The following is a 25931-nucleotide window of genomic DNA, read 5'->3' as shown; positions in this document are numbered from 1 at the left end:
GGTGCCTTCTCCAGAGAACAAAGTGTCAGTGTGTTTAGTGCGTTGCGTGTTGGACAGTCAAGAAAAGAATATGCCTGTAAGACAGGAGGCCCTGCTGGAGTTGCTCTAGGAACTTTTTTCCAGGGGAGTGGGAGCATGAATCATGTTAGAAGAAAACACTTGCTGGGAGCGTGGTCCAGTGTCTAAATCGGGGTGCTGGGATTCTATTTCTGCCTCTGTGACATCAGGCAAGTCACTTCCCCTCACTGTGCCTCAGTTTCCCTATCTGTAAAATGGGGATAAACCCTTCTACCTCCTAGATGTGATGTGAAGGTGCTGCTGCTATTTGTATAGCAATGAGAACCTCCTAGGGAAGGCGATACGCATGTGCCTGATTTTCAGAGATACTGAGTATACTTTGACCACTTAACTGTCATTGTGGTTGCTTAGCACTCATGAAAATAGGCCCCATTATTCCTCTTGTGCAGCAAGAGCAAAACAGACCCCCTCTCATCAAAGCATCTCGAAGCACTTTGTGCCGTTGCTGTCATTAATTGACCCTCCCTTCATCACTTGGGAGACAGGTAAGGAATTGCTACCGAGGTGTCATCACCCGTAGGCTAGAATGCTGACCACATACACAGCAAGGAAAGAACATTCCTACGTCCAATTGAATCAGCAAGTGTCATTTAGCAAGGCAAGGGGCAGTTATCGGCATTAGAAGAGGGCCAGGGTCAGTTTTGTATTTATATGTTGGTGATCAGGACCCCACTGTGCTAGGCAGAGTAGAAACACAGAGATTCCTGCCCCTGCGATTTTGCAGTCTAAGTAGACTAGACAGAGAGGGGAAAAGATACGGGGGAGAGGGAGCGACTTGCTCAGGATCACCCAGCAGCAAGCCGGTGGCCGAGATGAGAACATAACCACATCTCTTGACTCCCAGTGCAGTGCCCTATCCACTAGACCATACTGCCTCTTCATAATAGAAAGCACCAAAGAAGTCACGGTTTTGTGCCTGATTTTAATAAAAGCTGGCTGAGAATGTCGGTGAGCTTCCATCCCCAGAGCAGCGCCCACAGCACTCGCCATTACTAGCATGTTAGTTGGGGGAGGGAGGGTCACCGTTCAGCATAACCCCGTGCTCACTTGGGTCGGCTGACAAACCTCCCCCAAGCACCCTCCAGTTTGCAGCAAAACAGGGCCCAGCTGGTTGGTGTGCACGATGGTCCAAGCCACATCCATTCCACCAGACAGACCTGTCTGACTGCCCTTGTTTGTGGGCTTGAGCTGACAGCCTGCTGTCCCCTCACTTTGAGTTTTGTAGGGTGGAATTTAGCTACCAAATGTTCTGGGATTACCCTCCACCCTGTCAATCATTCCTCTGAAAACCAACATGGTGGCGAATCAAGTATCAGAGGGGTAGCCGTGTTAGTCTGAATCTGTAGAAAGCAACAGAGGGTCCTGTGGCACCTTTAAGACTAACATTAGTATTGGGAGCATAAGCTTTCAGGGGTAAGAACCTCACTTCTTCAGATGCAAGTAATGGAAATCTCCAGAGGCAGGTGGGGAATGACCAACCTTTACTCATTTGCTCTGAAAGGCCCTGATCCAGCAAAGCATTTAAAACACATGCTTCCCTTTAAAATCACAGTAGTTCAGCAGATTTCAAGGGGCCTGCTTGTGCCTAAAGTTAGAAGTACGGTGCAGAAGAGGACTACCTCTCTAGGCCCTATGGCCCCAATCCAGCAGATTCCCGTCCCCACGTTCCTCTTAGCTGAGCTGTCCAATTTGAGCTCTTCACATCTCTTCACATCTGCCAGTCCTTTGAGCATTTCTCTTGCTCTTCTTTGACCATCCAATTTACCCACATTTTTATGTGGTTGCATGTTGCCTAGCACTGAACCTTGTATTCCAGGTTCAGTCACAACAGAGCTGCAGACAGAGGGACCATCGCAACCATTCTGCTTGGCATAATGCCTGTTCATAGCCAGCCCAAAACTACAGTCATCCTTTTGGCAGCCACATGACACTACAAACCCTTTCCAGACCCGTCTGGGGGGGTCTGGTTGGAGACATGCTTGCTCTCTTCATAGCATGGTCTCCACCTCTTTGCTCAGGCTGGAATGACTTTGACCCAGGTCTGGGAAACACACAAAGTCCTTGGCGTTCTCCCCAGGGGCCTTCTGGGGAATCTCTTGGGTTGGGGAGGGCACAGAGTTGTCGGAAGCAGAGGAGCTCGGGATATATCCCAGCAGGCTGGTGTGTGGGGACAGCGGCAGGACCCGGTGCTTGGCGCTCTGCTGCATCCCTGCTGGCCCCCGTCCGGCGATGCTCATGCTGACGCTGTTGGTGGTGTGTGACACCAGCCCACCATAATAGCAGCTCCCCCCCGTGCTGGTGACTCGTGTTTTCTGCTTGAAGTCCAGCGCCAGGCTCCTCCGGAAACGGGCTTTCTTAATCTCCGCCTGCACCTGAGGGAGAGAGCCGGCCTATCAGGGCAGGGCAGCGGAACGAGACAACGGCGCAGGCATTGCCAGCCACCAGGCCTCTTGGCACACACCTCACAATACCCCCGGCCCGAGTACAGAGATGGCAATAAGATTCCAGGGGCTCTTGGAGGGGTGTGGTGTGGAGAAGGGATCATGTCCCTGCAGCCCCACCCATCTCCTCAGTCTCTGCTCCATCCATCCCTTCCATACTACACTGAGGGAGGGGGTTACTCAGGGGATCTCCCTCCCACGCTGGTGACCAGGCGGAGGCTGGTCAGCTGACTCAGCGCAGCGTTCAGGCCTGCATCCCACGCTGGGTGCCACCGCGGCTCAGCGTTAGGGATCACTGGGCAAGCGAACATCAGCACCACAGCGCCAGAGAAAACACTGCAAGGAGCTGAGCACCTCCAAGGAGGAGCCGACTGCCTTCATCACCCATTGGCTTCGGATCAAAGCAGGCACTCGGCTCCAGAGAGCTCAGTGTGGTTCCAGTCTCACTCCCATCGATGGCCATGGGCACAGGTTTGGGGCCAGGGTGAACTGAGGAGTGTTCTCCAGCCGGGCAGCCAGTCTGGTGTTTCCGTTCAGACTGAGTGAATTGCATGCAGCTGGATGGCCCCCAGTTAATAGCCCAGGGGACTAGACCTCTTCTCCCACAGACCAGGCATCGTATGGGCAGTGGCAGCAAACACGGTCCTTAGGCTGCCTGGCTAACTTGACTCACCTCTGTTCCTGCTTGATCTCCTACAGGGCTAGAGGGGGGAACTCCGCCTCCAGAGCCCTACAGTCCTTAGCCTGAGACTATCAGCAAGGGGGCCAATGAGGGCCAAGTTAGAGTGAAATACACACTTGCCCCAGTACGTCCTGATGCTCTGCAGCTCAGTGCAAGTCGAGGGCAGTTTCCCTCCTGCTCCATGAGGACTGTGCCGAGTTACTTAAGGGTCAAAGGTTACTTCACAATCTGTTCCAAGGGCAGGGGTTCCACAAGGTCAGAGGGAAAATGAGCTCCTCCCCCCCCCCCCAACAGCCCCAGAGGGAAAAATGCCATGGGTCCCCTTGGGCTTAGGATAGTAGCTCTGATCTGCGCTTCCCACAGCCCAGGCTGAGCTCCCCCCTAAGATGACGGGATGGGAAAGGCACCATGTACCTACCAGAGCCAGGAACCCGCTGCAGGGCTGAGCCCATCTCACTTACCTCCCCATTGCAAAAGCAATAGATAAAAGCCACAAAGAAACCCTGCCGAGAGACCGAGAAAGAGACAGATTTCACCTGGGGGTGCTGGAAACAAGCTCCCAGCATGTGCCCAGTGCCCCTCACTCCCTGGCAGGTCCAGAGAGCTCAGGGCTCCAGGCACCTTGGCCCCCATTTCTATTTGTTTTATGCACATCTGTGGCCAGTGCACTGGGACAACTGCCCCACTCGGCCCCCCCCGGCTTTCTCCCCACTCCGTGCACCGGTCCCAGCTTGTTTAGCAGACCAGCCCTTCCACAAGCATCGTCTATGCAGGGCAGCTGCAGCCAGACTGTGGTGCACGTCCCAGAGGGGAGCTCTGTCACAGGGTGACTGGCCCTTTAAGGGGTAACGGAGCCACCCCCACCTGTGACTCAGTCAGGCCTCCTGCCCAGGTGGGGAAAATTAATGCAGCCGCACGAGGGGCAGGTCATGTGCTTCACTCAGTCCAGGGCTGGAGATAAAAGGAAGCCTCCAGAGATGTAAAGAAAGAAGGGAGATGCCTGCTTCTCCCAGTCCAGGGCAAATGGCTGGACTTCCAAGGAGCTAGCTTGGAGATGGTGAATGAGGGCTGCAGCCAGCCTGAGTTATCAGCACGGTCCCTAGGAGGAGGGCTGTGGGACCCCTCAATCCAGGGGAGAGCAAGGGTTGGATTCAGGGGGTTAAGGAACAGCTTCATTAATACACTGTAAGAGACCCATAAAGGGGGACTTGGGCGGAGCTCTTACAGGTGCTAGATGAGGGAGCTGAGGGCAGTGCACCTGCAGGGCTGTGTTGCGCCCCAGGGAGGCGCCCTGCGATGCTCCTATCACAGGCTCCAGGAGAAGCACTGAACAGCTTGGGAGCCACAGCAGGGCACTGAGGGGGGCTTTCCAAGGTGCCCTTAAGCCATGAGCACATGGGAAGCGAAGGCGCCTTGCAGGGCCCCTCAGAACGCGCCTACCTAGTGCTACCTCGATCTGCCCTGTGAGGCGCTTGGCAATCTGTCTGCCTTTGGAGCCAGCGCTGGACCATGCGGAGAGCTGGGTGAGAGCAGGAGAGCTGTCCGGGATCTGCAGTCCCAGGCAGACGTACCTGGGAGGAGTTGAACAGCATCTCGTAGTGCATCTGTATTTGCCATAAGACGCCGGAGACTTCAGTATAGGGCATTGCCATGAACACCACGTAATGGACCCCAAAGAGTGGCATCAGCACCAGGGTGGACTTCAGCAGCTTCCTGAAAGGTAAAACCATTCCCCAGCTTTGTCTGCGGCCTCTCTCTCTAACCCTCTCGCCTCAGCTTTTCAGCCACCGCCTAGGATTTATCCTACAATATCCTGGCTAAAATAGTAACAACCTTACATTTCTTATAGCATTTTTCCTCCCCAAATCCTCTTGGCAAGTACTTCACCTGCCACTGCAAGGCAGCCACCTCCCAGGCGGAACGTGGCAGCTGATTGACCACACGCAGCAGCAACAGACGACAGGTTAGGTCAAGAAAGGAAATGAACCCTGTCTCCAGATGAAACTGCAGGGAGGTGGGATTAGGGGGGAAAAAAGACTAGGATGCTGAGGCTGCCCCTAATCTCACAAAGAGGGCTCTGGGTTATTTAACACCCATGCGTGTTCATTATGGCACAGTGCCCCCCAGCAGCTGATGCACTGGGTCAGAGAGCACTAGCACCACTGGGTTTTCCTTGCCATCGCCCATTGCGTACTTATCTCGGGAGCGGGGCTGAGTTTCCAGTCCAAGGCAAGATGGCTGCACTTCCGTGGTGCATCTGACCCAAACCCTAAGTGGCGCTATATGTAGCGAAATAAAAAGCTTTGGGCTGCATTGATCTCAGGGGTGTGATATTTGCGACAGCAAAAAGTTACAAAGCACCTCGTTCTTCAGGGGAAAGCAGATGGGCTGTGGGGGCTGGGAAAGAGTCACGCCTCCCTTTGCCCTGAATAAAAATGTATTGTTCAGGTGGCTGAGTGGGCATTTCCGCCCCGCCCCCCTCGCAACCTATTCCTGAGGCCTCATCTATTGGCCAGTGCTGGAGGCCGGATGCTACCTGGCAGTGGATAGGACACAGTGTGGGAGACTGAGGTTCTGTTCTTGCCTCTGCCATTTGCCAGCAGGGTGACCGTGGCCAAGTCAATGCCCTTCTGTAGAATGAGGAACCGAGATCCTGACTTCCTTTTTAACGCACTTTAAGATCCAGGCACGGGCCGTGCTATGTTAAGAGCCAACTATTAGTACTATTTCCTCTCCTGCCTGCACCATATTCTGGGCCGAGATGCTATTTACGCTAAAGCAGAAGGTTCACCTCTGTTAGTCCATTGGCAGCGGCACATGGCCACTCACCTGTACTGCTGCCGAGGGTCTAGCTTCCCCGTGTTTGTCTCCCAGAGCTTCGACGCCAGAACCCGCACGATGTTGAGGAAGAGGAAGAAATTCACCTGCCGACACACACCCACAATCACCTTACGAGCCACACACGCAGAATGTGGCCAGCGAAGGGCTCGTCCGTGCAGGAGAGTGACCAGCGTAACTATTGCAGCTGTTGCAGACTGTGTGTCCACATATTCCAGAACAGCTATAGTGCTTTGAATTCACACCCTCTCTTATTCCAGAATAAGTTCCCTGTGTAGACGCAGCCTAAGTGATCTCCTCGAGCTACGGACTGCATATAAATGTCCTCAGGGAGGTTCTTCTACTGGGACACTGTCAAGATGAAAGGAAGGGCCTGATTCTCATCTTTAGATGTATATTTAGACTGAAGGCTCAGATCCGGCACTTACACCAGTGCAATGGGAATGCTACCAAATCGCAGTGGTGGTGTCTGGCACTCCCTTTGCACCCATGTAAGTGACTGTACACACACTGGGGCAACAAAGAATCAGGCCACAATGTTCTTGGACATAAACTCCGTGTCTGGGTGGCTAATAACCCTCCTCGTTATTAGGATTGAAAATGATCCCTCGTTCGATAGTCTTGTTCGTCACACAGCTGGGATGGTGAACCCTGAAGTGGCCACGTCTGTGAAAGCTTCTGGTTACGAAGCCTCCGGGTGTGGCTCAGAGCCCTAAACGGCGCCTCTTTCAAATATAAATGAAACAGCGATAAGAATTTTCTCAGGGTAAGTAAACCTGCAACATGCACAACTTCTAACCACGAGAGAGTGGGACACCTGCCCGTTAAATGGAGAACATGGGCTCAGTCCTGCTAGGGGCGATGTGCTTCAGCAAGCGTGTGATTAAGGGCCAGGTTTAGAAAGGTCTCTAGGCGCTGAAGGATGCAGATAAGTGCTAAGGGAGGGGTGGGGGTGTACAAAAGTCCCCAAGCAAGTTAGGTGCCTATCTGTATCTTTAGATTTATATTTAGACTGATCCTCAATGGTGCTTAGATGCTCAACTCCCATTGATTTCAGTGGCAGTTAAGCTCCTATGAACCTTTGTAAATCTGGCCCTATGTGCTTTGTTGAATCAGGCCCCAGGGATCAGCATCTCTCAGGACTGAGCCCTGTAAGCGTATGTCTTATCCGGATCGGCGGGTAATGATCGATCTATCGGGGATCGATGTATCGCATCTCGTCTAGACGCGATAAATCGATCCCCGAACACACTCCCCATCGACTCCGGAACTCCACCAGGGCGAGAGGCAGAAGCGGAGTCGACGGAGGAATGGCGGCCATCGATCCCGTGCCGCAAGGACGTGAAGTAAGTCAATCTAAGTCGATCTAAGATACATCGACTTCAGCTACGCTATTCTCGTAGCTGAAGTTGCTTATCTTAGATCGATCCCTTCCTCCCCCGCCCCCAGTGTAGACCAGGCCTAAGAGATGACAAAGCAGACATTGCCTAGATACGATGGCAAACGATGCATGGATTGGAGAGAGGAGATTAGCCCATTTCTATATCTACTGAATCCAGCTGGGTTTTTTAGGTGACTGGGATTGGGACAAGTCTGCCGGAGAATTCTTACCACAATGGCTGCTAAGATAGGGACTTGATAAATCCACTTCATATTCCCGGCGCTGAGGTCCCAGCATCTGAGGAGACCAGTAAGAAATGCTTTGGAGAAACCTGAAATAAGGGGTGAGGAAAATAGCCCGTTGATGGCTTCCCCCCTTTCCATCTTGGACCGAGCCTGGGCGGGAGGAAGGCTGATCCTACAGCTGGGGTGATTCTGCCACATACGTTTGCTCCCCAAAACATAACTAATGAGAGTCACGTTTGTTACTTTAAAAAAAGTCAACAAAATCCAGATCCTGGGTCAGATCTCTCCATGGCAGAGCTCTGCTCTGCATGCTGCAGGAACGAGGAGTGGGCTTTTTCATAATAAGACTGCTTTGTATCAGTGACCTGTCTTCATTATTTACCCCCTCACCCATCTGTCATCTGCAAACTCTATCAGCAATTATGTTATATTTTCTAGCAAATCATTAATAAAATTAATCAATGGCATTGGGCCCAGAACCAATCCTTGTGGGACCCCACCAGAAACACTCACCCTCATTGATGATTTTCCATTAACAATTCTGGTGTGAATCTAGTACATTGAATATGGGCCATATTGACTTTGTATAGTACTCTTTTTTTTTATCAGAATGTTGGGCTGTATGTCGTCAAATACCTTACAGAAGAATATTACACCAACAGATACCTTTATCAATCAAACTTGTAATCTCAGCAAACAATATCATGTTTATTTGACAAGGCCTAATCCACAAAATCATGCTGATTAGCTTTAATTCTTTAGTAACGGATTCGCTTATCACTTGTTCCAGTATTCTGCCCACGGTCAATGTCAGACAAACCGCCCTATATTTACCTTCTGTAAATTTTGGCACAATTTCTATCAGACATCTGGAGTTTTCTCAGTTTTTTTTATAAGTAATTTAAAAATTAACGTCAGAGTGCCTTAGAACATCTTTGCCAACTCTTTATTTTTAAAACTCTTAGGTACAAGTTATCTAGATCTGGTTACTTTAAAAAGTTTTATTTTAGTGGATACCTTTTAACATCCTCCTTACTGTATTTCATCATCCTTATATGATATGAAAACATCATCTAGTTTTATTCTAAATACAAACCAAAAATATTTATTGAACACCTGCCTTTTCTACATCATTACTTAAAATTTTATCCTAATTTTGTTCAGATTCCTTTTGTTCCTGACACGTTTAAAATATTCCTTTTTATTCTCCATAAGCCTGTTGGCCATAGTTTTTTGTTGTTGATACCTTTAGCTTCCCTTATCAATTGCCTGCATTTTTAACCCTCTGATATGTATATGTTCTAATCTCCCTCTCCTCCATAAAAGCCTCAGTCTAGCAATTCAGTGATTTGGTCATCTGCAGATTGCAACCACCCAATTCAATAGGATCACACAGAGAGATTTGCACTACAGGCCAGTTCTCACCCTCCCAAATAAATGGTCCTTTGGAAAAGAAGTTGAACCTACGTACTGTGTATCCGCCAGAGAGGCCCTGACACTGGCCCAAACAGACACAAATACAGCCGGGAGACCTGGTGAGAAACAGAACAGGCAGTATGGTTGAAGCATCAGGTTTGCAAAATGAACCAATGCCAGGAATTTAGGTGCCCTCTCCTAGCTGGAATCAGAACTTCTGACCTGCGTGACATATGCCCTGTACTGCTTAGAATAGATTCTCCTTTACGGCTTGTCTACACAGAGATTTAATGTGTGTCAAACCAGGGTGCGACTCCACAAAGTACTCTCTTGCAGTGCACTAACTAGCCATGTGGACCCTGCTACCATGCACTACAAATGTCATAGTGCGCTTTGATGCACCGCAGCTCCCAGTCAGCCTGGCAGGCGGATGCACTTTTGGTGGGAGTGGTGTCTGTGCTTACCCCAGCCGATGATGGTGAGGGCCCACAGGTAGTTCTTGTTGGAGAGGAAGGCCATGAAGATCAAGCTGTGCAGGTAGAGCCCCTCCACCAGAATCCAGTAGTGGTTGGTGGCCAGGAAATAAAGGAAAAGGGTCACAACCACCTTGCAGCCCACCTGTGGTCATGGAGAAATGGGAACCACATTAGGGTCTCAATACCTCTACACGTCCCCCCACGCCTGAGAGATCAGGGCCATGATCCTAGACAGGGAGGCCCCCTCGCTACTCTTGTTTAGGTCCTGCCTGGCAGCGGTTACTCTGGCTTTGACCTCTGACCCTTCTGCATGAGACAGTGTAGGGAGGAAGTTGTCGGGGTAGAAATGGGGGAAGTTCCCACCCACTAAGAGGGCACTGGCTTCCCTGAGCTGTGCTGAGCGCTACTGTGAAGGACAGCGGGCAGCTGTGCTGGTCTGCACTCTCCTTGCTCATTAATTCACCCTTTTGTTAAAGTGGGAGCTGCAATCCTCCACACTCCTCTCTTGCGAAATAATAGACACCGCTGCATCTCTCTGCCTCCCTGGGAGAGATTGTCCCCCCGCAACCCCAGCCCCTGTACAGACACTGCTTCAGTGGCGTACGGGGGCGGCCAAGGCACTGCAGCAGGCGGGGGAGAAATTCCCTCAGACTCACGCAAAGTGCAGGACAGTAGCAGGTGATCCTATATTGTCCCTCCAAGAGCCCAAAATGACACAGCCCAGGTAAAGCTGCCATAAATTAGAGCGACCCCAGAGGCTGCTCTAATTTATAGTGGGGGCTGCACAGGCAGAATCTGGACAGCTCAAAAGTAGCTTAAAGCCCCTTCTCCCCACCCTCTTCCTGTCCTCCACCTTCCTCCACGAGGTGCAGCCCAGACTCAGGCCTCCCCCAATCTCTCCTCACTGCACCAGGAGTCCTAACTCCCCTTTCCCTCTCCTTTATTCCCTGGGTGCTTGGGGTAAATTAAGAGGGAAGATGAGTCTTTCAACTACTTGCCAGCTGGGTGCGGTGTCCCAGAAAGGGGCCCAACTCGCCCTTTAAATCATCCACTCGCATCTTCTCCAGCTCCTCGGGCAGCGAGCCGGAGTAAAGCACCACATCCTTCACGAAGATGCTGGCGGCCCGGCAGATGAAGGAGGCGAAGAGGTGAATGTGGATGTAGTTCCGGGTGCAGTGCAGACGCCTGCCCCCAGGAGAGGGTGGATCAGTGACAAACGCCCGCCCAGTCGGCCATGCCTCAGTTACCAACACCTGCCTGTCATCTGAGCACCTCAGGAAGCAGCGGAGGGACTGAACCAGGAGCCGTGAGGCTCAGTGCATTCGGGGACATGGGGAGGGGTCAGAACCAAGGTTTTGGGGCTGGCCCATTATAAATATAGGCCCCATTTATAAAAGCTGGATCTGGATTGAGCTTTGCATGTCAAGCCCCCAGAACGTAGGGCCGTTTGGCTCTGGCCGCCTGGCCCAGCTCTGTGAGAAATGCAGAATAAAATGGAGCCGGATATTTCTGGACTTTAGGAAATGGTCTTTGGTTTGGCCTGAGACTTGAGCCACCGTTTGGGTTGGGCTTTCTTTGATCTAAGCTGGTTGCCCATCCCTGGTGGCTGGTGACTCTGTGTGGGGCTCTCCTGGAACACTGGGTGAGTGCAGGGGCTAGAGGATGAAAGGGAAGTGGTCGATTGCTCCTTCTTACTTGAAGTAGCAGAGGATGCACACGGCAACAATGAGGGAGACCAGGGAGATGGAGTAGCCGATGGTGTACATCATGTGCAGGCGGTCAAACACTTCCTGGAAGGGAAGGACACAGGATGGTCCCCGACGGCCCCGTGCTCACAGCTACATCACAGTAAGCAAAGTAGCACATGCAGAGCCTTAACGTACCCTACCGGCTTGGACAACGGAGATGGCCTCCAGGTGAGACCAACCTGGCACATCTACTAGCTCAGCCCCAGAAAGGTGATTTCTAGCCAAGGCCAGCTCAGCACAGCTCCTACCTGCTCCGCCCAAGGGAGGAGCTCTGGTTTCTGGACAGCAGGGGGCAGACACAATGAGCCCGTTTCCCATCCCCCACTCCTCCCCAAACTGCTGGGGGCCGGGAGGAAATCAAAACCAGAGGTGGGGGAAGGCGAAGAGTAGTTGGCGGGGTGGAATCAGCAAGCTGCTCCCTTTGGCTGGAAGAAGATGAGCAAATAGAAACTCCCAACAGCACATGGGCATTTAATCGCGGGGGGGGGAGGGGGGAGGGGAGTGATGCGCACTGGGCTTGGTGCAGAGTCTGGAGCTGCCTCTAGCCCCCTCCAGTAGAAGGTTGCTTTGCTGCCAGCAGTCATCCTGAGCTCAAGGGCTTCCCCAGTCTCCAGCGGCGCCTCTCCTCAGTTACCCCACCCCACGTCCCTTCCCTCTGGTTGTAGTTCACCTTCTCTCGGCTCCGGCGCTCAGGCGTGAGAAACTCGGTGCATTCCGTGTAGTTTGCCCACGTCTTGTTGATGTTGAGCGCTAGCTCCCAATTCCCATAGGCATCACAGTGTCTGTAGGCGTGGCCTGAAAACGGGGACAGGGTCAGGGCAGTTGGACCTCGAAGAAACCCAACGGGCCAAGCCACTGCAGAGCAAATCATAGGACCATCTAGATCATAGGACCATCTAATCAATAGACCATCTAAATCATAGGACCATCTAATCAATAGATCATCTAGTCCAGTCCCCTGCACTTAAGACAGGACTAAGTGTTATCTATTCTAGACCATTCCTGACAAGGTGTCTGTCTAACCTCTTCTTAAAAATCTCCAATGGCAGAGATGCCACAACCTCCCTAGGCAATTACCACCCTGACAGGAAGTTTTTCCCTACAGTCCAGCCTAAACCTCCCTTGCAATTTAAGCCCATTGCTTCTTGTCCTATCCTCAGAGGTGAACGAAAACAATTTTTCACCCTCCTCCTTGTAACAGCCTTTTAATCCCATGTTCCTGCAACAATCCATGGCTCCAGACCGCAGGTGGGATTGAACCGCCAACCACAACCACACACCCCAATCACTGTTAGCTATTAGAGACGGCAGCGGGCTGCGACAGTTGCCAGGGGCTGAGTGCTAGGGAGAGACATGCTCAGATGCACTAATCCAGGATAATACGCTTAGGGGTTGCTCATCCCTGTTAACTCACTAGGACTGGTCTGAGGCTGTGCTCATCAAAGCACCTTGTCTGGGATGCTCATAGGGTGAACTTTGAGTGATTCGAGCTACTCTCTCGGAGACGCCTTTGAAAACCAGCCGTTGAACTGGCAACGCCAGTGAGCCAAAGCTGGGGCCAACAGGGATGTTTTCCAAGTGTACCTTTATGGTTGAAGTCGTAGATGTACTCTGGGCACGGGACCGACACCTGTTGGCTTGGGGAACCCTCGGGCCAGCAGACAATTCCGTCCCATTCCGGGAAGCAGCTGGCATCTAGCCAATAAGCAAAGACGCGGCTCATGATTGGTATCATTATTATTTCACGTTTATATTGCATGCTTGGGCCCCCTGATGCTAGGCGCTGGACAAACATAGTAAGCGGCAAGTCCTGCTCCGAAGAGCTTAGGGTGTAACTAGACAAGATGGAGCAGCGAGACGAGGCAAACAAGCAGGCTGGGGTGGGGTGGGAGAGACAGGATAACAAATCAATATAACGGGATGGGCTCCGTTTTGAGCTGCTTAGAGCCGTAATCCTAGCTCACCTCCTGCCTGCCCATTAGCAGGCTGTCCTTTCCTCGGTGTGTGTTCTTTAATTTTGCAGTAGTACGGCCGTGAGAAAGATCAAGGAGCCCCGCCAGCCTTGCTAGGCGGAACTGACTGAGCACATGCAATGTGCCATGCCGGACTAGTCCTCTGAAGCACCTGGCCCAGCGTCTTGCCTCCAGCAGAGGTTAGGGTTTGAAGTGTATACATGGCCGTCCCTATCCATACACAAAGTACGCAGCTGCGTAGGGCCCCAGGAAACTTGGGGCACCACATTTCATGGTGTCCTAGGCAGCTGCGTGCTGCTCCAGCCCCTGCTCCGCCTCTTCCCCGTGGCCCCCACCCCTGCTCCACCCCGCCCCTTCCCACCCCTGCTCTGCCCCCTTCCCGCCCCTGCTCCGCCCCAGTCCTGTCCCCACTCCCCTGAGGACTGCTGCAGGGTCAGGCCTGCACTCACCGGCGGTGGGAAATGCAGTGACCCGGTGCACCCCCAGTGAGTGCCAGGGAGTGGTTCCCCCATGCCCCCCAAGCCAGCTCCCCCCGCAGAGGCCTGGGGCCCACCCCCCACAGGGGGGCTCTGTAGGGCCCCAGAATGGCTAGGGACGGCCCTGTGTATAAACCACATGGCAGCACCTTGCACCACAAGCTAATTCACCTGGCTAACTCTAGCCTCCACATGCTACTGCCCTGGGTACCCGGTGCTACAGACCAGCTCACTAGAAATGACCCAGCCCAGGACCCTTCCGGATGCTGTAGGTGTCTTATACAGAAACACTGGTTCCTAGGCAATTACTGCAGGCAGGGAGGCATCGCAGCACATCTGCTTACAAGCGTCTCACGCCGATGAGGGAAAGGCCCCCAGCAGGACACCCCCTTGCGGTGGTTTGTTTGATGTATATAAATGTGGCGTCGCAACTGGTGATTTCAGGATGAGGACGGCAAGCTGCAGATGGCCAGCCTGGCATTATTGTTATTTATTTGTATCATCATGGCAGCTAAGAGCCCTGATTGCATTGCGCTCGGTGCTGTACACAAACACAAAAAGATGGTCCCTGCCCTCAAAGAACCTGCCGTCTAAAGAACCTGACCCAGTGTTCACTGAAGGTGATGGACAGATCCCCACTCACTTCCGAGGGCACGGAGTAAAGCCCCCGGGTGAAATCCTGCCTTCAACAGGAGTTTTGCCGCTGACTTCAACAGAGACTGGATTTGCTCTGCGTGGTTTAACCAGCTTTCTCGGCACTGGCTGAGCACGAAGGACACAAACTGGGATGGTACCTTTGATTTTCTCCAGCTGGGCTTTGACGTTGGTTTGACATTTCTCCTTCGCTTCACCCAGCAGATAAATCTGCTCTTCCTTGGTGAGGACGTCGTCCGTGTCAACCTGCCGAGCCAAAAACAAAGAGAGGGGGGCTGCAGTCATTGTGCTGCCTCGGGGCGGTTTGTAGAGGGAACAGTCAAGGCTTTCCAAGGTCTCGGCTACACTACAGAGCTAGGTCGACGCAAGGCAGCTTATGTCGACCTCACTCTGGAAGTGTCTACACTTAAATTTCACTCTTGCTGACGTAGCTGCCCCGCTACGCCAACTTAACAACTCCCCTCCACGAGTAGCATAGAGTCAAGGCAACATTGCTTTCAGGAGCTGTCCCGCAATGCCCCACACTGACAGGGGGCCATGTCCTGCCCTCCAAGTCCCCTCCGTCCCAGCTCCCTGGGACTTGGCTGGCAGGACACTGTATGAGTGTAAGTTACGTGGCTTGATAAGAGAAACACGAGTGTTATTAATATTGTTGTTAATTATTTGTATTACTGCACTAGGTAGGCATCCCAGCCACGGCCCATCATCCCATTGCACTAGGCGCGTCTCAAACCCAGAACAAAATGCCCCAAAGAGCTTCCCAACTAAGTACAGAGCCAGACACGACCATACAGTAACCAAAGCCAAGTGCCATGTACATAGCACTGCCAGGAGCCCAGACTCAGTGGCTAATTGCATCTCTCCAGTTAGCCAGTCTTCTGTATTTCTAAACAGCGAGAGACACCGAGCAATAAAGGGATCTCAGTCACTCCCTCCCTGTGCCTCTGGTTCGCTTCCGGGCCTTCGCCTGGCTATTTAGGTTGTTTGCTCTGTCTCTCACTGCGGCCCCTAGTGCTATGAGGCCTCCACGCACTGTTGAAATACAAATAATCATACACAATACAAGGGATTCTGCGTCTTTTTTTTGTAACTAATGTTTGCTAAATCCTGACATGAAATCAAAGCAGTGAAGGTGGCTAACACCAGTAATTGTGACCCAGCTCGGCCGTTCTGTTTTGTTTTGCTTTTCTGAAAGGTGACAGCATCTCTCCTCCCCCTGCCTATGTTCCACTGTAGTAGTCCCTCTTGTGTTTCCTGGCAGTGGTCCCCAAGGGGCATACATTGTATCAATACCCCCCACCCCCAAAAAAAACCCCATCCATTCTTTGTTTTCAACTTCGGAACATCATGTCCTCTGGCTATCGCCAGGCCTTACTCAACATGACGCTTGTGGTTGTGATTCTGCGTTAGCCTGCAGTGGAAACGCTGTGTGGTTTGAATCTTTTGTAACTCATAGAGTCAGTGATAGGGTTTGAGGCCGGCAGGGACCTTGGGTGGATTGGATGGACTATAAGGTGGATAGAAAGCTGGCTAGATCATCGGGCTCAACGGGTAGTGATCAATGGCTCAATGTCTAGTTGGCAGCTGGTATCAAGCGGAGTGCCCCAGGGGTCGGTGTTGGGGCCGGTTTTGTTCAAAACCTTCATTAATGATCTGGATGATGAGATGGATTGCACCCTCAGCAAGTTCACGGATGACACTAAGCTGGGGGGAGAGGTAGATATGCTGGAGGGTAAGCATAGGGTCCAGAGTGACCTAGACAAATTAGAGGATTGGGCCAAAAGAAATCTGATGAGGTTCAACAAGGACAAGTGCAGAGTTCTGAACTTAGGAAGGAAGAATCCCATGCACCGCTACAGGCTGGGGACCGACTGGCTAAGCGGCAGTTCTGCAGAAAAGGACCTGGGGATTACAGTGGACGAGACGCTGGGTATGAGTCAACGGTGTGCTCTTGTTGCCAAGAAGGCTAACGGCATATTGGGCTGCATTAGTAGGAGCATTGCCAGCAGATCAAGGGAAGAGATTATTCCCCCCTATTCGGCACTGGAGTATTGCGTCCAGTTTTGGTCCCCCCACTACAGAAAGGATGTGGACCCCCTGGCACGGCCTACCCAGATCTTGGGACTAGTCTGAGGCAGAGAGCAGCCCCTGTTTCTGGATACGCCTCTCTGGGACCACGGAGGAGAGGCAACACTTTCAAGGGCTGCAGTAGCTTATTTCCACCCCAGGACCAGAAGGGAGCGAGAGTCAAAACTCCTTCCTGAAGCTGCTCCTGGATCAGAGCAGTTGAGCAATGCACCTTACCCCCAAAGAAATTAACTTTACGATAACATAGAGTCCAGCCCAGGCCTTCTCCCTAGGCTTGGCTGCTCATAGGGATCTCCCCCAGGACAGCTCAGCCCAGACCCTAGATCCTCCCACTCCCTAGAGAATCACTCCCATCTTCCTTATTCCTGGCTGGGATAATGAGTCAGCAGGGCCTGCTTAACATCTCACAGCAGGATCTACACCAGCTGCTAAGAAAGTGGGATCCTGGGATAACCCTGAGAGCACCATGTTACTGTAAGGGATCCAACCAGCTCCGCACAGCCCTCATCATTCATGATCACCCACCTGACTCTACCTTTGCCTCCCAATCCAACCTGCAAGAACATATGAGTTACTGGGATGTTATTACTGGAACTTGATCTGCGGTCTCAGACCTGGGGTGGTATAAGCGTTTAGCCGTGTGTTTCCCTCTGCGTCGCTCTGTTTTGTTGCACTGTGCGGTGGAAAAACAGCATCACCCCGGCTTGGTTTTAAATAGGCCACCGTTCAATTTCCCCTGAGTGCGCCCAGCGGGGCTGGACCCAGCAACACGCATTAGGGCCTGTGCCAGAGAGAGGCAATAAAGCCTGGAGAAAATGGAAATGTTAATGAGAAAAGATAACTGGCCAGTCAGAGAGGAAATGAGGCTGCGACAGCCAAAATGAGACAAATCTATCAGAACCTTGGCCAGGCGCTGCAGATATGAATGGCTTGTGATGGTGTCAGATAACCTTGGGTTGGACCTGGGCAAGGGAGTACGCACACGGGTCACTGTTCTGGCTCTCATCCTTTCTCCTGCACAATTGGCAGGAAATGGATGAGCAAGCAGAGATAAGGGAAACAGCAGTGCTGGACCCGCAATATAGAGTGGTAATTAAAGCGTCCGCCTGGGCAGGGAACAGTGGCACTTCGGGAGCCCAGGAAATACCGTGTGGCCGATTTAATGGGACTTCAAGGAGAGATGTTGCTGCATTTTTCAGTTTCCCTCTAAATCCAGGCTACCCAGATAAGAGAGGGGAATTAAAAATGCTCCAAAGAGAGGCTCAGATATAAAGGGCTTATCATTTTCTAGGCGTGTGTGTGAGAGAGAGCGAGAGAGATCTGCCATCAGAAAGCCATGCACAAGGTGAATTCTTCCAGGACAGATTGCGGTAGCTCAGTTGTAGCTCCACCCAGCACAATGCAATCAAAGTGAAATAGACATTTCTTCCTCCCAGCTCCATACACCACCTACAGTCAGTGATTTAACAGGGTAGCTTCCATCCACAGGGCCGTGTCTCCCAGCCAGCGCTGCCCCCTCCAGTGAATACAGCCCCATGGATCCCAACAGAGGGGGTTCATCAGGATGGAGGGGAACATGCTGGGGGAGTGTCTCTCCTGTCTCTGAACCACCACCTGGAACCCGTAAACACAATCTCCCCTCCACTCCTGAGTGGAACTCAGCTCCTTGAGTCTATGAGAGTGAAGGGCCCTTAGAACTTCCCAGTGCCTGCGCAAAGAGAGCCGGACTTTGACTTTTAGTTATATCCAACTAGTAGCACTTGTGCTGAACAAGGTAAAGATCCAGAATGGAGTGGGGCTTAGCAGTTAGAGCAGGGGAGCTGCTGGGACCAGTCTGACCATGATATATCCTGCTCTACCCTGAGCACTAAGCTGTGGCCAGCATCAAGTCATCCAATTCCATTGTCCTGGGAGTCAGGACTCCTGGGTTCTAGTCCAGGCTCCGCCACAGATTCTGCGCACGACCATGGACTAGTCACGTCGCCTCTCTGTGCGTCACTTCCCCCTGTGTGAGATGGGGCTGACTATCCCATGGTGTGAGGCTTTATGCAACCATGTTTGCAAATTGCTTGGAGATCCTTGGAGGGGTTCATATGAACGGGAGAAAGAGGCCAAAGCCCCGGCTGAGAACTGAGATGATTTCACCTTCCACGTCGCACCCGGTGACGTCTCAGCAATGGGTCTGGGGCTGTGGTGAGCAAAGCTCAGAGTGAAATTCAGCTCCCCGTTCCTCCTTGCCTTGGCAGGGTCCTCAGATGGCCTCCTGCCAGCAGATCATGCTGTCCAGGCTTTTTAGCCCATATCGATATTAAGACGTTGTTTAATTTGATGTATTTATTTATTTATTTAATACCCGCACTAACGACCCCTCTTTCCAAAGGGAGCAGACGCAAGACACGGGAACATAAGTGATTGCTTCGAGGCAGGAGAGCATAAACAGCTCTTCAGCAAGCACCAGAAGTGGATGTACTCAGTGCAATTAATCTCTGGCTATAAATTAGTCTATTCAGTAAGAGCCTGAGGTAGGTGGAAGGAACAAAGTGTGCTAGCGTGTGCTCCCAGTTACACGTGTGTAAATCCACAATGACTCCACTGAAGCCTAGGGCGTGACACCCATGTAACTCAGAGAAGAATTTTGCCCTTTGTCTTCTATTAGAGGTTGCCACAAAAAACGTTTCCTTCGTCCCTGCTCACGCCCAGATCACACTGGCTCAAGATCAGTCCCGGGCTTACGGGCTGGTATCTTGAAGCTCATCACCCCTAGAAACATTGTTGTCCTTATCCCTTTGTGGAGCTGGTATTCTAGGCTTTCCTGCCCGGTGCCATGGGATCTTTAATGATCACAAGCAATCCAGATCTCGGTTTTACCTCTATCCCAAAGACGCACCCCTAGCAGCAGGGCACCTCCTAGCAGCGTGCTGGCCCATTGATTCAGTATCACAAACCCTCAGATTACAAACTCTTTGGACTAGGGAAGCCATTTTACGTCAGATTTTAAAAGCATGCGAGGCAGCGTGAAGAGATGCTGTGGCTATGACCTGCCAAGCCCAGAGGTGCCGGGGCTCAGCCTTGGCACAAATTAAGCCCTGGATAGGGCACTGAAAGACCTGGACTCTGTTGCTTCTCTGCTACTGACCGGCTCCTTGGCAAGTCACTTCACCTCTCTGTGCCTCGGTTCCCCCTCCTACCCTTTGTCTGCCTTGTCTGTTTACATTGTGAGCTCTTTTGGGGAGGGACTGTCTCTCACTGTGTGTTTGTACAGTGCCTAGCACAACGGACGACCCTGATCTCAGGGCCTCTAGGTGCGACTGTAATATAAATCATAATAACATATAGCCCTATATAAACAATTAATAACATTGACTTGCGGGGGGAGAGTGTCACCCGCTGAATCACCAAGAGCTTTCTATGGAGCACCAGATTTTCTCTGGAAATCTCCAGCCCCAAAATACTGACCAGGCCCAGCTCTGCTCAGGATGGGAAGTCGAGAGGGTAGAGCTGTAGGGAATGAAATGGTGCAGTGGAGCTGCTCGTGCCTGATTTTAACGTGGTCCTTTCCTCTCCTCTGCTAAATGCCCATTCAGAAATATTTGTCTGTTCCCTGTGGCATGTCAGGCTTCTGCATGGGCTTCTCCTTATTCATCCCTGCTAGCAAACTGTATTTTCTTTCCCAGTGATTGTGAAGCCTTTCACTGCATGACCAGCAACAATGAATCCCCCTGTAGGTTTAATTTTTGACAACACCATGTGAAAGTTAACAGGCAGGGCTTTGCAAAAATATAGCAGCCCTGTGGAGGAGAAAGGGGAAAGGGGAGAGTTCGTGCTGCCCTGCTCAAGATCTTCCTTTGAATTATTACCCAGCTTTCGCCTTGCAAATAATTTGGGAGGGGGGTGGCACTGGAGCTCACGTCACCTGATGCTTGGTTAATTTCACTGAGCGTTATCAGGGTGTGGAATAGCGGCAGGGCTGAAGTGGTGCTATGCTCTAGTCCTGGTTGGGCTTTGGGGGCTCCCACTCCCATTTCACGAGACTTTGAAACATGTTTTGGGGACTGAAATGGCAGAAATCTCATCAACTTAGACGAGCCGGTGAAACTTCTGCCATCTTGAATGGTGGAAATCTGAGCTCAGCAGCTCTTGCCAGATTTCGGACACGTCTGAGCTCTGACCCAGAAACTGGAAAAGAGGCTCCTTCTGGTTATGGATCTGATCGGGAACCAATGTGGCGGGAACCAGTTTGGATCTGGGGATTAGAATCCAACAGCTCCCAAGTTAAAAGGCGGTTGGATACCAGGTTCTGGTTAGCGTGAGTTACAATAGCAGTTAAGCTACATCGGCACAGGCAGCGGCATGGGCTAGCCCCACCAGCCCAGGCCCCTGGGTCCATACTTGAGCAGCTGCCACCCCATACTGCCATTGCTTCACTGGTTACTCAAACCAGGTTGGATCTAGCTAGATCCAAGCTAACTCGGGTATGGCTGCATGGTCTGCAATCAATCACACCTCCTGATCGCACCACCCGTTCCCCGAGTCCACCAGAGCTGTGGAAGCAGCACTCAACTTACTGCAGTGGGCTGGGACGCGGGAGGGCATGCAGAGGTGTTGCTCGGTATGAGTTTGTGTCGTGATGTGTATTTGTGGTTTTTAATTGCTCGGGCATTTGGCCCCCACAACCTGGGCAGAGGCGTTTTAGAAGTGAAATTGATCTTATGCCGCTGTTCAGTCTTGTGCTCTGCTCTGGCCGCTCTTCTGACCTAAGCCAGGTTGGTATATGGATGGGAAACCATTAAAAAGGAGCAACCAGGAAGTGGTCCAGTAGATGATGTCCTCTGCCAATGTCGTGACACTAGGGGGCACCATGGTACTGCATGGGGCCTTTTGCATGGCACGTATAGCTGAGGTCCTGCCTGCCCCCTGCAGTTATTAAAGATCCCCTTTGTGCAGCCTGTTAACCTGTGTCCTGGTGGGAATCTAAGCCATCTGATTGCATTTCACCCCATCAAATTCCCTCTTTAATTTCAATAGGATTTAGGACTCTTCTTCCCTTCCTGTCCTACGCTGCTGTGTAGTTGTGAACTGTTAAACAGCTGCCATGTTCTACCCCCAGAAGTGGCTGCATTTTACTGGTGAATGAATTGCTCCGGGTGTGTAGTCATATCTCCAAGACCCAGAAGGGACCTTGAAAGGTCATGGAGTCCAGCCCCCTGCCTTCACTAGCAGGACCAAGTACTGATTTTGCCCCAGATCCCTAACTGGCCCCCTCAAGGATTGAACTTACAACCCTGGGTTTAGCAGGCCAGGGCTCAAACCACTGAGCTATCCCTCCCCCCTAAGTGCCTTAGGCTGAATGATGCTGTAATAAGGATCTGACACATGGGAGCTCTGGTAAGAAACTTTAGTTCCTGATCAAGTCATCCGCCCTGGGTTAAGGTTAATACTCCAGGCATACGACAGGGTCAGCTCCCAACCACTAAGGGATGATTATGCAGCATTTTTCAGGGCTTATTTTGTGTATTTGCAGTGCAGTAACACCCCCCGCCCATCTGTTCCATCTCAGCTGGAAAAGATTTAAGACAGAATCACAGTCATTTCAAACTGCAACTGGACAGCTCCTATTATGCCCTTGGACTCATATGCCACGTGCTCTGGATCTAAAATACAGTCAGATCTGAATGAAGCAATGAAAACAACGGGAAAGTGAACTTTCCCCCAGAAGACTATACTGGCTATGGTCAGTTTCATGGCCTAACCAAGAGCAGCCCAGAGTCAATTGCATCCTATTATTTGAATCTAGCCTCGTGCTAGAGAGAGTGGGGGATGGGGGGGAACACAATTGCTTTTCCTGTATAAAATTAAATTAACAACACGTTGCAGATCACAGAGCAAACAGTGGGGGCTGGTCGGGGAATTTTTCTGGGCTCATCAGAGGTAGGATGATGGTCATTAGCCCCAGGGGATGGTCATTAGCCCCAGCATTTACCCCACGGTATGGTTTGGTTCTGCCTCTCACAGAGAGCAGCGGTGAGTGTTTGAAGCTAAATACCACCGTCCACTTTGGCATGAGTGGTGCAGCCTCTGTTCAGTGGAGAGCTAGGAGTGGCGTTTCAGGGCATGGTGTGGGACAGGCTCAAGGTGCACTGGAAGAGTTGCATGAGGGAAGCCTGGAGCCAGGTTTGTAAGGTGCGCTGGGAGCAGCACCGCTTGGATCAAGCTAGCGCTATCAGTCCCTGAGTTTCAGAAGCTCTAAATTCACTCAAACATAAATGCTCTGGGGGTCTCTGAGGTTCCTTCCAGGCAGAGGCAGTGAACTCTCTGCCCCTGGATGTTTATGAGAAATGGAAAGAATTTTCAGTTTGTGAGATCACTGTCTCTTATAAAAAGCTTTTAGCAGCTACATGAGATTCCGCCTGTTTCCATCTCCCCCAATCAAGCCTGGCACATTCGACTGCCCATGGTCAGCTCTAAACTCCAGCTAGCAACGTGGTGAGAAGTCACATGAGCGGGGAGGTGGCGGATCCTCCCAGCAGGAGCAAAGGAACCCAGAGACCTGCAGTTACACCCCACTGAGCACAGCTGGCGCCAGGGTTTGTGCAGCCCCAGGCATGCGTCTGAGGAGGGGACACATTAATACCTCTGTGTACGTACTTTCTCTTCAGCTGACTGGTAATTTCAGGTCCTTTAATGTCACGTCCCAATCAGCTTCCAGCAGTGAAAGAAGGGTGATCTCATGACTAAGACGCTAGACTGGACTGCAGGAGAGATGAGTTTGATGTCCTGTGTATCTTTGGGCAAGTCACTTAATCTGTGCCTCAGTTTCCCTGTCTGCAGCACTGGGATAAATAACACTTCCTCCCACCCATTGCCTGTCTTGTCTATTTATATTGTAATCTCTTTGGGTCTGGAACTGTCTCTTAATGTTATATGTACAGCACCTAGCGCTATGGGGCCCTGATGTAGGTTGGGGCCTCCAGATGCTACTGGAATGTAATTAATTGAAAGACCCGAGGGAGGAAGAGAGAGCAGAATATCCAAGTCAAACCCTTCTCAGGGTCAACTTTTCCAAGAGTGGAATTTTGCCCTGAGACGATCTCAAAGGTTTTCATACAATGCAGACCATCAGTAGAACGGCTGTCCTATGGACACCTCCCACTCGCTATCCCAGAACAGCTCTGTGACAACAGCGATTGCTTCTGTGGAAAAGTAACAGCGGGAAATGATCAGATGTATCCTCAGCTTCCTTGAATGCAATTTAGCAACAGGAAACAAGAAGGATCCAGCATCATGTGACCAGCCACCTGTACATGGAAAACCAGAAAGTGGCCACAGCCCAGGGACCCTGCCCTCAAGGATGTCTGCACAGCAAGCAGATCCTACCATTGATGGATGTGGGAGGGGTGCCGAAAATTAATAGTCTGGTTATTAGGGGAAAATTATTGTTTAAAAAATCAGTTTTATTTTAGTATTAGCTATTTTTGTCATGGAAACTACCTACTTTATGAGCTTTAAGACTGAACTTTTCAAAGGCATCTAAGGCCTTAGAAATGATTTGCCGGTATAGCTACCCCAGCAAACCCTCCCAGTGTAGACACATCTTATGCTGGTAAAAATGAGTTCTTCTGCCAGTTCACTTTACACCAGTTCCCCAGTCGAAACAAGCTATATCGACACAAGCCCATAACTGCACCTGCACTCTGACTTTTGCCAGCCCTATGTCCGTTAGGGGTGATTTTTTTCACACTCCTAATTGCCAGAGCTATGCCGGCAAAACTTTTAAGTGTACCAGACCTACAGGAGTTAGGTGCCAACTTCCATTGAAATTCAGTGAGATTTGAACACCTTAACTCAAAGGGGTCGTCTACACGTGAGTTACATTGGAATAGCTATTCTGGAATAACTCCAAGTGTGGACACCCTTATTCCAGAGCAACAGTGTTCTTGTCCCAGTTACCTTCATTCCCTTTGGAAGTGGATGACGCTAACCTGGGAGAAGGCACTCTTATTCCAGAAAAAGAGTGCTCACACTTGGAGTTATTCCAGAATAGTTATTCTGCGTTAAACTCACACCCTGCCTTATTCCGGAATAACCTTCCTGGGCAGACAAGTCCTGGAGGCTAGCTGCCAGCCTCAATTGCTAGCCCTCTTTCCCCACTGCCCCACTACTTCTGTTCAGCAGTAAACTCATTTCCCTCCTACTCTCATTAAATACCCCTACCGTATTTCTCAGTAATGAGCCACTCATCACACTCAGGCAGGCTGGAGCTCTAGGGAGCTGCAGTACAGTTCCCAAGCGTAACTAGCAACATTTAAAGCTACGCTGCTGGGGAAAGCCCTGGCTGGGATGATTTAGTTGGGGTTGGTCCTGCTTTGAGCAGGGGGTTGGACTAGATACCTCCTGAGGTCCCTTCCAACCCTGATATTCTAGGATTCTATGAAAGTTGGGTTAGGTAACTCGGGTTAGCAGTTTGCATTCAACCACAGGCTCCCTAAGCGAGCCCATCTGGCCCCGCTGGGTATATATTCCCCACTACTAGCACACACCGAAGCCCACGCCACCACGTCCTCACTGCTATTTTTAATGAAAAAGCTAGATTAAAGCTATTACAGGTACCTCTACGTGAACTGCAAGTCACATCCCCAATTGTAATGTAGACATAACCTCATAGACTTCAACTCGAGCGGCTAACCAGGGACTGTCTGTTTGTTCTGTGTTCATACCGCACCTAGCACAATGGGGTCCCGGCCCTCGGGTAGGGCTTTCAGGGGCTGCTGTGATATAAAGAATACTAACCTGAGTTCCCGTCTTCACTGCTATGGTAACCCGAGTGAAGACCACACCTTGGTGTGAAGCGCAGCCAGACCCGAAAGGAGGACAGACACCGGGAGAGCGCAGAGGAGCAGACTTACCAAAGCACAGACGGAGCTCAGAAGACAGCCGCAGAGGAGAGTAGCCACAATGCTGCTCCCACGGACCGACCCCTCCATGGTCCCCAGAGCAGGCCGCAGTCAGGCTGGCTAAGGTGCAGCGCGAAGGGAGAGTTCAGGGAATCAGCGACACCCTCGGTGAGCCCTGGCCCAGGCAAGAGCCTCCGTTCAACCCAAATCACTCCGGGTGTGGGCGGCCGGGCTGGTGAGAGAGCTGCTGGAATTGAGAGGAAAGAGCATCTTCGGGTCTTAAGCAAATTCTGCCCCACACTCCCCTGGGGTTCCCCAAGAGATGCAGGCTTAACCCAAACCAGAAATCTTGCTTTTCAGAGACTTGGGCCCAGCGTAGCACTCGCTCCAGCTGCTTTCTGCGTCCTGCTTCCAGCTGCATGGGCAATTACCAAACACGGGGGGCTTCTCTCCGCCTCTCCCGCCCCACCAGCACGCACACTTCTTTCTATTTGGTCTCTTTGTCTCTCCTGCTCTACCCGGCTCTGGGAGCATTTCCAGACAC

At 51.4% G+C, this 25931-nt stretch overlaps 1 protein-coding gene across 1 annotated transcript; it reads right to left on the bottom strand.

The window, feature by feature from the left end:
• Positions 1-1926: 1926 nt before the first annotated feature.
• LOC101931841 (parathyroid hormone/parathyroid hormone-related peptide receptor-like) lies at positions 1927-25931 on the bottom strand. Its single transcript, XM_065578034.1, has 13 exons — positions 25400-25931; positions 14549-14654; positions 12890-13000; positions 11976-12100; positions 11253-11347; positions 10556-10742; positions 9546-9699; positions 9137-9197; positions 7651-7717; positions 6031-6125; positions 4773-4914; positions 3663-3704; positions 1927-2450 (listed from the first exon to the last, which is right to left on the bottom strand). Exons 1-13 carry the CDS (start codon positions 25475-25477, stop codon positions 2067-2069), a joined length of 1647 nt encoding a protein of 548 aa, XP_065434106.1. The 5' UTR covers positions 25478-25931; the 3' UTR covers positions 1927-2066.

Source organism: Chrysemys picta, chromosome 24, assembly GCF_011386835.1.
Source record: "Chrysemys picta bellii isolate R12L10 chromosome 24, ASM1138683v2, whole genome shotgun sequence".
NCBI lineage: Eukaryota > Metazoa > Chordata > Testudines > Emydidae > Chrysemys > Chrysemys picta.
The sequence above is the reverse complement of the archived record's forward strand: the minus strand, read 5'-3'. Positions and strand labels throughout refer to the sequence as shown.